We start from the raw sequence: 10631 nt of genomic DNA on the forward strand, positions 1-10631 counted from the left end.
GTGGATTCCACAGCGCGGGCCTCGGGGCGCAGCTGGCTGGCGCGGTGCTTTGGGGGCCCCTGGGAGCGGGGACCCACGGGCCCCGAGGGGCTCGGCCTGCCTTCTCCTCCGGTGCGCATTTTGGGAAGCAAGCAAGTTACCGGAACCGCCACACCGGGAACTGAAAACGCAGCCCCGGGGCTGAGGATCTGATGACCCAGAGGCAGCGGAGGGCGAGTTCCCTGTGGTGGGCGAGGAGCTGCAAAACCCTGCCCACCCCGGGCACCTCCGCGCGGGACGCGGGGCCCCGGTGATTGTGCTCCAAGAAGTTTGGGGTTGAGTTTATGTGTTTATTTCTGTCAGTTGGGCGCTTTCTGCGTTCTCTAGTGAACGTAATGCGGGTTTTAAAAACCACAAGACCCGCGAGAAATGTAACCCCGCGCCTGTGCCCCCGCCAGGCTGGGTGGTTTCAATCCACAGGGTGAGAGTCTGTCCTGCGCGAGAGCCTGTGCGGCTTCAGGGCGCAAATGAGCCCTTGGACCTGGGCAGACCCGCATCTGCAAAGCCCATGGGCCAGGGTGCCTTCTGGGGGGGACCGCTTGTCGGGTCCTGTGATACCCACTGTGGGGTGCACAGTGTGGAGCCCCCGCAAAGGGAAAGAGAGAGAACGCAGGACGTGGAGTCTCCATGCCTGGGCCCAGCTCCCCGGATCTCAGGAGGCCTAGGACGCAGGGTGGTCTCCCCGCTTCTCCCCTGCGCACTCGCTTCTCCCCTGCGCACTCGCCCAGACCGGGAGGGAAATAACCGCTTGGATGGGCCACTCGCAGAGCCGCCGTGGGAAGGTCTCGGGAAGGCGTCGTTGCTCCCACAGCACAAAAATAAACAGGGCAGCTTGGGGAGACCCAGCCCGGGACAGGCCCTCACCCTCTGCGCCTCCTGCAGTAACCAGTCGCCTTGACCTAGGGGACCTTCCGGTCTCCAGGGATGAGCACGGACTGACAGCTACGCCCTGTGTGTATGTCTTCATCATAGGTACGAACTGTGTTAAGTACCAATGTGGTGTGTGCCTTGTAGAAAAATAGGAAGCCAAGATAACGAGAGAAAAGCTCTGAAACTTCAGCGTGGAGCGGAAATGTGGCCCTTTCCCTCCAGTCCTCTGTGTGTGTCTGTGACTGCTTTCCCAGCGAGGTCCTAGGCTCTGGCACCTGCTTAGTCTCTTAGGAATTGTACACGGAGCCCCTGCTGGTCCCTGTCTGGGTTCCTGCCTGCACAGCCCTCTTGCCAGGGGCAAGGAGAGGGGAGATGGCCCGGTCCGCATGCTCCGCCAGCTCTGCTCTGGGCGTGAGGTAGGACCCTGGTCTGGATCCCTGCTGACTTCCCTCCCATCCCATCTCCCTACAGGCCTCCAGCTCAGCACTGAGCCCGAGTCTCCCAGAGGACTCACTCACCTCCCTCCCACGGACTGTAAATGGGGCCTGGGAAGAGAGGACAGTGCCGGACACAGCGCCTTTCCCACTCACCTGGCAGGAAGCTGTAGGGAAGTGTGCGCTTGTGAGGGAGGGACGGTGGCCAAGCCTTGGGTGTTTTCCCGACTTTCTTTGTTGTTAACAACTCATTGCCCGGCTGAATTGTCAAAAATCTGGAAAGTAATCCCGAGGAGGGCCTGCCTGTCCGCCGCGTGGGCTGTGCCAGCGAGACGAGGGGACTAGCCTGGGCCCCTGTCCGTGTGGAGAAGGGGGTACACGGGCGCCGAGAACCGCGGGGGCTGCGGGCAGAGGACACGGAACAGGCGGCCAAGGCTCCACCTTTCTCTCATAGGCAGTTTGGCTACATCCGAGTCCTGCCGGTTCAGGCGGTTGAGAGCCCTGGGGGACAAGCCAGGGTGCAGGCGGTCAGTTCCCTGGGCACACAGCGTGCCCTGGGGTGGGCAGTTCTGAAGGGTCTGGTCCTTGACTAGGCGAGGGTGTGCTCCCGGGAGGGACAGCCCACGGGGTCCTCCATCCTAAAAGCTTTTTTTTTTTTTTTTTTTTTTTTTTTAAATATTTTATTGATTTTTTATAGAGAAGAAGGGAGAGGGACAGAGAGTTAGAAACATCGATGAGAGAGATCGATCAGCTGCCTCCTGCACATCTCCTACTGGGGATGTGCCCGCAACCCAGGTACATGCCCTTGACCGGAATCGAACCTGGGACCCTTCAGTCCGCAGGCCGACGCTCTATCCACTGAGCCAAACCGGTTCGGCGATCCTAAAAGCTTTTTAAAAAATATATATTGTATTGATTTCAGAGAGCAAGGCAGAGGGAGAGAAAAAGATAGAAACATGAATGATGAGAGAGAATCATTGATTGGCTGCCTCCTGCACACACTCTTCTCCCCACAGGGGATCAAGCCTGCAACCTGGGCATGTGCCCTGCCCGGGAATTGAACCATGACCTCGGGTTCATAGGTTGACACTCAACCACACTGAGCCACACTGTCTGGAATGATTTTTTTTTAAAAAAAATATATTTTATTGATTTTTTACAGAGAGGAAGGGAGAGGGATAGAGAGTTAGAAACATCGATCAGCTGCCTCCTGCACACTCCCCACTGGGGATGTACCCGAAACCAAGGCACATGCCCTTGACCGGAATCGAACCTGGGACCCATGAGTCCGCAGGCTGATCCTCTATCCACTGAGCCAAACTGGTTAGGGCTGATTTTTTTTTTTTTTTTTTTAAAGAAAGGGGAATGGAGAGGGAGAGAGAGAAACATTGATGTGAGAGCAAAAGTGAAACTTTGATTGGCTGCTTCCTTCACACTTCCTACTAGGGATCCAGCCTGCAACTCGGGCAAACCAGCAACCTCCAGGGGCATGGGGCGACCCCCAACCAACTGCCACACCAGCCAGGGCAAGAGGATATGTTTTCATTGACTTGAGAGAGAGAGGAAAGAAGGGAAGGAGACAGAGAAAGATCAATCGGTTGCTTCCTCCCATAGGACCCCGACCAGGGATCAAACCTGCAACCTAGGTATGTGCCCTGACTGGGAATCAAACCCGAAAACTTTCGGTTTACAGGGCAGCGCTCTAATTGACTGAGCCACCGGCCAGGGCAGCTGGAGGGTTTTACAGGCGGGAACTTCGGGAAGGTCGTGTGGGATTATCTCCACAGAATATCCACCAGCTTTATGCCGAGGCACCAAAATGGGATTTGTCCCCCTGGCTTCATCTGTCCTTGGGTGGGGTTGGCACAGAGGGCACTGACTGGGTTTCCGCTGTCTGTGTCCCTGAGGGGGTGATTTAAGCTGTTTCCCTCTGGTGGGGAGAAGTGTGAACCGTTATTCTTAAGTGTCCTTGCGTAAGAAGGTAGGGTTTGCAGTTCACTAGATGGCTGTAAACTGCTTGTGTGTGTGAACCGCTTGGCCGTTTAACTATCTGCCTCAGTTTCTCTGTTCCGCTCGTCCTGGCTTACTGGCCTGTCTCAGAAAGACACAGCAATGTGTGTGAGTGACCCCTCCGGGCGCTCCCTCCTCCTGGCAGCTCGATGTCAGGTCACTAGGGGAGCTGAGGTTTTCAGCCATCGTATACTAGGTTCCTCATAGGCCATGTCGAACGAAAAATAATATCGACTTGGTGTTTCATTGCCAGAAAGGATTAATTTGGGGAAAAATAAAAAGGTTGGGGTAGACCTAGGACTAGGCCAGGAGCCTGGATGAACCAATTAAAGGTGGAGCCCCAACCAGCCGGGAGGTTCTGCACCCCAGGCTTCTGCTTCCTGTTCCAGGAGTCCATGAGCCGAGGGCGGGGTCCCCTCGAGAGGAGTCAGGGGTCGCCCGAGGGGAGACGCAGGGCTTCGGGCCCCAGGTCTGTCCCCAGGTCCCTTCACTGCATCACTCTTGGTCTCAGCCCCACTCCCTCCTGGCTCAGTCCTGGGATTTATCCTGGGAGCTGTTTCGCCCACTCAGCCTGCATCGGTGAGAAGCCCTCGCCACCTGCCCCATCTGCCAGCTGCAGGCAGTCCCGGCAGGGGCTCCAGCCCGAGGGGCAAAGGGCCAGCCTGCGAGTCTTCTGCCAAGTGCAGGTGGCTTTCTGTCCTACCTCCACAAAGCCGGGGTGCTGCAGCACCTACCCTCACAGCACGCCCTGGTCTGAAGGGGCCTTGAAATCTGGGGATGCGGGAGGCTGGGTTAAATTTTCCTCCCTCCCCAAACCCTCTGCGCGCGCGCGCACACACACACACACACACACACACACACACACACACCCTTGGGCACTGTCTATGCAAACTTGAAACACCTATACCTTTTGACAACAGCTATACCTCTAGGAATTTCTCTTAAAGGGTATCTTCCCCCAAGTGTACAAAGAAATATGTGTACGTGGGAAGTTCATTTCCTTGGACAACCTGTGGACTTAATTAATAAGTGATGGTGCATTCATACAATGGGAAAAAAGGTTGCAACCATTGTGTGCAGACATTGCAAGCTGTGTGCACACTGCTCCGTGTGCTTAGGTGGGGAAGTGTATGTAGAGGGAAGAGGAAGTTAAACGGAAGGGCAGTTAGGGCCAGAGAGCTTTATTGCCAGCACGTTTTCTTCTGCAGGGCTCTCCTGGTGACGCACAGGACTCCTCCCATGAGCCCTGGTTCCTCCCACAAGCCCTAGCTCCTCCCACAGGCCCTGGCTCCTCCCACAGGCCCATGTTCATGAGCCTCAATCATAATATTTATCAACCAAAATGTCATTATGTGGCACATGACTGTATTCCCACCCGTGGACTGGGCATCCGCCCTAAGAAAATGCCGGTTCTCCACCCAATTGTGAATGTGTTCTGTGCAACACGATTTGTAATATCAAAACCTGCGAAGCCACCCGAAGGCCTGGCCGTGGAGGAGACGGAGCAGGCTTCATGTGCAGCCATGGAAGTGTCCGCGTGGCTGCAGGGAGCCCGGGCATGGGTGGCAGCGCCGTGCTCTGTGCTCCGGGGAACAGGGCAAGCGGATTCTGTGCCGCTGATTGCAGTGGTGTGTGCGCATAAGGCGCAGAGGACAAGGACTGAAAAGATGGGAAAGATGCTGAGTTTACAAAAAAAAAAAGGGGGGGGACCCTGAGACCTTTAAGTTATATAAATTCACAGTGGAAGAGACACCAAGCTGCAGCAAACGAAGCCTCGGGGAGTGTCTGCGAGTGGCTGGCCCGGGCCCACAGGGTCCGCTGGCTCCAGCTCCGGTTCTGCAGCCCTGGGTTCATACCAACCTTTTCCACTTACTCCCTGCCCCTCGCTTTTCAGGCCCTGTCTTCTGTCTCCTTTTGGCTTACTTTTGCAATACATTCCAGAAGCAGCCCTCTGCTAAGCAGCAGGAGCCATTGGAGATTAGAGTCACCCTTGTTTTCCGCAGTGAGAGAGGCGCTGGGTCATGGTTTGGAAGTCGGTGCAGAAAAGACGTGCCCCCCCACCCCCACCTCAAAGCAGGCCTTCCGGGATGTGAGGGTCTGGGCCCATCCGCAGAGCTGAAAACTCCCCCCAGATGCGGGTTTGGGGAAGGGAAGAGGGCTGCCATCTGCAACATCAGGGGCGGGGACCGGTGAGGTGCCAACATCGCAAATTGGACCCGCGGCGGTGCTGGCCGGGTGGCTGGCGGAGGGGAGGGCTAGGAGCTTCCCTAGGAGCCAAGAAGACAGTGTCGTCTGCGCCTCAGAACCCAGGAGACCTTTTCCCTTGAGGAGCCGAGAGGGGGCAGCAGCAGCGAGTCCTCAGGCACCTGTTCTCTTCCCTCGGGAGTGGGAGTCAGGTGAACCCACCTCTTGGGCCACATGAGCTCCCAGAGAGAGAGGCTTTCCCAAGGTGCCCTGGGTTTTCTGGGCCTGAGGGCAGGTGGGAGGTGGTTTTAAATTAATGGAAGGAAATAAGAGTACAAACCTGCAGCTAAAGCATTAGAGCAGGGGTCCTCAAACTACAGCCACATGTGGCCCGCCGAAAACATTTATCCGGTCTGCTGGGTGTTTTTGCCGCCGCTGTGTGCATAGGATTTTGTTCGTAGTTTTTTTTTAAACTATAGTCCGGCCCTCGAACGGTCTGAGGGACAGTGAACTGGCCCTCTGTTTAAAAAGTTTGAGGAAAGACTTGTATGCATGCATATAAACATAACTAATGGACATAAGACACTGGGGGGTAAGGGAGGGCAGGGGATTGTCAAGGGCGGGGGGTGGGGGAAGGACACATATGTAATACCCTTTGTAATACTTATTATAATATTTTTTTTAAAAGAATAAAAAAAAAAAAGTTTGAGGACCCCTGCATTAGAGCGACTCCTGCTGGCTGCTGGAACCGCAGGGAAGAATAGCTCAATGGCCCCGAAGCTGGACTTGCCCTCCTGGCGGAGGCTTCACAGAATTCAGGAATTACCGTGCTCTGCAGGCCGGTAACATGTCACTCAAATCCCAGATCCCGCTGGTCTGGTCGGATGGTCTTATTTCAGCCTCAGCTGCTCCGCCTGTGGAATGTCCTGCTGGCCGTTGGAGGCTGTATTCTCTCCCGTTCTCATTATGAACCTAGGATAGCAAGAGGCTTATCTCCGAAGGCAGCCTCTGAAAATCTCAGAAAAAATAGACATGTGATCTGTGGCATGAGAATCTAAAGTGAGAATAGATTTGGAGAGCTAGGAAGCTTTTAAAAATGTGATTCTGAGAGCAGTTACCAACGGGCTTTTCAATGTTTTCAAGAAGCCCACCAGGACCTGCACATTCCCTGTGGGAGCTGGCAGTGCTCCCTGAACCCTGGCGCCTCACTTCTAATGAGTGGATTCAGACGGCGGGTGGAGGGGGTGCCCCAGGAATCGCACGCCTCCCCCTCTGTGATGGTTGGCATTCGTATGTAACTTTTTGTTTTCTGTCTCTTTCCAGTTCCTGGCCCAGTTGATGGTGTTTCTGATCAGTTTCATAAGCTCCGTGTTCTGCGGCCACCTGGGAAAGCTGGAATTGGATGCCGTCACACTTGCAATCGCAGTACGTGTGGGACTGTTCTGACATGTCCGTAGTATTTATGAAAGCCATCTGTACGCGCTGCCTCTTGCTATGCTCAGGAATGACGCAGGTTAGCAGCTTAAACCAATGCGGACGTGTTAGCGTCAGTGCTGGAGGTCAGAAGTCTGAAATGGGCTCCACTGAGCTCTCTGAATTCAGGTGTTGGCAGGGCTGTAGCCTGAGTTCTCCTTTGCCTGTAACTTCACATAGTCCCACACCAAGGGTGAAGGGAGAGGAGTGCTGGGAGTCTGCGGGTGGAGACAGGGACCTCTTTGAGGGGCCTTCATTCTGTCTACCACATCAGCTTATGTGTAATCCATGGAGATCTGGCTCCCATTCTTGGTCCCACATCTGGGAGAAGGGAATCGGGAAAGGAGGGTTGAACGCTGACTTCAGAGGAAACTGTGGACAGGGCCTGGCTGGAGGGGCCCGTGGGGGCATGAAGTCCCGAGAGCATGAGCGCACGTGTGGGAGCGCTTTCTCCGGAGCCACGGGAAGGAGCCGGAGCACTTCTCCGAGCCCGTGACCAGCCGGTCGTAGTCCAACATGCAGAGTGAGTGCTGAAAAGCAGCTGAGGTCAGGAGGGTGTACGTGTTCGAAGGCCTCGCACCCTCTGCTCCAGGCACCACGGCTAACCTGGAGGACAAGGACCAGGTGACACCCGGAAGAGAAGTTTACAGGCCTCCTATTGGCAGCGGTTAAGTGTGGCATTTTGACAAACAAAGGCAAGACCCTCCATCAACAAAAAGATTATGATTTGATTTATTGCAATAGCCGCTTTATTACAGTGTTCTGGAACCAAACCTGCCATATCTCGGAGGCATGCCTGTGTACAGAAAATAAAGGGGAGTGATGTCAGAGGAACGGCAGCGTGAGAGAACCCTTTGGTTTCTTCCCTTAGAGTTTTAACAATTTGAACAACTCTAACTCAGCATGGGATTCCCTGCTCAAGGTACAGGCACAGCTGAGAGATCTTCACTTTGTAGCATCTAAAGGCGGGCGAGTGGGAACAAACGGGGGAGGCGGAAGGGAGGAGGGCTCACAGGAGCCATGGATGCAGGGGAGGGGAGGAATCCGGTTGTGGCTGGTGTTTCCTTCAGCCGGGAGGAGCAGAGAGACTGGTGAGCACGCCTGCAGAAGTGAGCGACATGAGCTGCAGCTGATCCAGCGACCTGGGCAGGACGCAGCATGGGGCAGCTGCTGCAGTTGTCTGGCAGTTGGAATTCAAGGCAGAGAAGCAAAGCCATGGAGTCCTGCCACCCGTAGACTCCCAGCACTCCTCTCCCTTCACCCTTGGTGTTGGGTGTGGAGCACATTATTCATAAACCCGAGAACTGGTACGGTAGGGTCACTGTTTCCCCTGAGCAGAGGATGTGCTCTGTGACTGGTCCCTAGTTGGGGCTCAAGGAGGCCTTTGCAGAGGTCCAAGGTTGCCATTACTGGGAGGGAAAAACAAAGAAGGCGGCTGGGTTCCCTCAGCCAAACCCAATTCCACGCATGCCGGCTGTCCTGATGGCAGCCAGAACCACTGCTGGGGGTCAGCATTCTGATTTTACAGAGCTAAAAAAAAACTTGTGATTCATTGCCACCTACTAGAAAATAATAAAAAGACCTCTTTGTAGTAATCAGCTAGAAAAGTGGCACTCATACATAGATGCCTAGACAGAGAAGAAATCCATCTAATATCATGAGTAACCAGGGTAGTGAGGCAGCTCAGAAACAAAATGAAAAATCTCCAGAAAACAAACTTAAACACATGAAAATATGTGGTATAAATGACAGAGAATTCAAGATTGCTGTTCTGAAAATACTCAATGAGATGCGAGAAAATACAGACAGGCAATTTAATGCATTCAGAAAACAAATTAAGAAACAAAACCTTTACCAAAGAGATTGAAACTTTATTAAATAACCAAACAAAAATTCTGTAGGTGAAGAACTCAATAAAAGAGTTTAAGAATGAACTAGTGAGCATAGGAAATAGAGCAGACCAGATGGAGGAAAGAATTACTTTATCTATGCCGAAACCGGTTTGGCTCAGCGGATAGAGCGTCGGCCTGCAGACTGAAAGGTCCCAGGTTCGATTCCGGTCAAGGGCATGTACCTGGGTTGCGGGCACATCCCCAGTGGGAGATGTGCAGGAGGCAGCTGATCGATAACCAAACAAAAATTCTGTAGGTGAAGAACTCAATAAAAGAGTTTAAGAATGAACTAGTGAGCATAGGAAATAGAGCAGACAAAAAAAAGAATTACTTTATCTAAGCAAGAAATATCGAAATGATGCAGAGGGAAGAAGAGAGAAACTTGAGCTTAAAAAAATATATGAAAGAACCCTACAAGAACTATCCAACTCCAACAGAAAGAGCTGTCTGAGAATAATAGGGCACACCAGGAGGAGAAGAGAGGGAGAAGGGAATGGAGAGCCTATTCAAACAAATAGTGGATGAGAACTTCACAAACCTATGGAGAGAAGTAGACCCAAGAAGCAAGCAGAACACCTAGTTAACCTCAATCCCAAGAGGCCTTCTTCAAGGCACATTGAATTAAAACTGTCAAAAATTAATGACTTCGCAAGACAGCCAGGGAAAGGAGGAAAGTAACCAATAAAGGAAATCCCATTAGGTTATCATCAGACTTCTCAGCAGAAACTCTACAAGCCAGAAGAGAGTGGAACCAAATATTCAAACATCTGAAAGAGAGAAATTACCAGCCAAGAATAATAGCCAGCAAAGTTATCCTTTAAATATGAAGGAGAAATAAAGGTTTTCCAGACATACAGAAGCTGAGGGCTTTTATCACCAGAAGACCTCCATTGTAGGAAATACTCAAAGGGGGCATCCTACCTGAAACAAAGAACATAAGGTCACAACACTACGGGTAAGATCACCAAAACACTTACAGCATTAACAAGGATAATTTTTGACAACAAAAACATAAAAGGGGAGAGGGAAGGTCTGAATTTGCAAAGGAGGATGAAGATCAGATGCATTCAAAAGAAAAAGGACTACAGTATATATGAAACTTTATATTTTATAAATCTAACTAGAGGCCCGGTGCACAAAATTCATGCACTTGGGTGGGGGAGTGGTCCCTCAGCTAGGCCTGCACCCTCTCGCAGTCTGGGAGCCCTCAGACTCCCCGGGGGGAGTGGGCCTAAGCTGGCAGTCAGACATCCTTAGCGCTGCCATGGAGGTGGAAGAGGGTCCCGCCACTGCCGCTGCGCTCGCCAGCCGTGAGCCCGGCTCCTGGCTGAGCGACGCTGCCCCTGTGGGAGTGCACTGACCACCAGGGGGCAGTCCTGCATTGAGTGTCTGCCCCCTGGTGGTCAGTGCGTATCATAGTGACCGGTTGTTCCGCTGTTTGGTCGATTTGCATATCAGCCTTTTATTATATAGGATGGTAACCACACACACACACAAAAACAAAATGGAGAAACATAGCTTATAAAAAAGGAGAAAACAGACGAAAGAAGTATGGAATATCACCAAATAAAAACAAAAGACAGTAACACAAGGAAAATAACCAATGGAGGCACAGAGCTACCAGAAAACAGAAGATAAAATGGCTATAGGAAATCCTCATACATCAATAATTACCCTAAATGTTAATGGACTGAATTCACCATTAAAGGGGCACAGAGTAGCAGAGTGG

General features: G+C 52.5%; 1 protein-coding gene across 1 annotated transcript in view; it reads left to right on the plus strand.

Annotated features, from left to right (window-relative positions):
* Nucleotides 1–6927: 6927 nt before the first annotated feature.
* LOC102440780 (multidrug and toxin extrusion protein 1) overlaps nucleotides 6928–10631 on the plus strand; it is a gene marked incomplete at its 3' end in the record, with an annotated part of 18377 nt that continues 14673 nt past the window's right edge. The window contains exon 1 of the mRNA XM_023746697.1: nucleotides 6928–7050. Within this exon, the coding sequence (XP_023602465.1) occupies nucleotides 6940–7050 (111 nt within the window). The remainder of the gene's footprint in view (nucleotides 7051–10631) is intronic.

The sequence above is a fragment of the Myotis lucifugus genome, unplaced genomic scaffold, assembly GCF_000147115.1.
Source record: "Myotis lucifugus unplaced genomic scaffold, Myoluc2.0 scaffold_721, whole genome shotgun sequence".
Lineage (NCBI taxonomy): Eukaryota > Metazoa > Chordata > Mammalia > Chiroptera > Vespertilionidae > Myotis > Myotis lucifugus.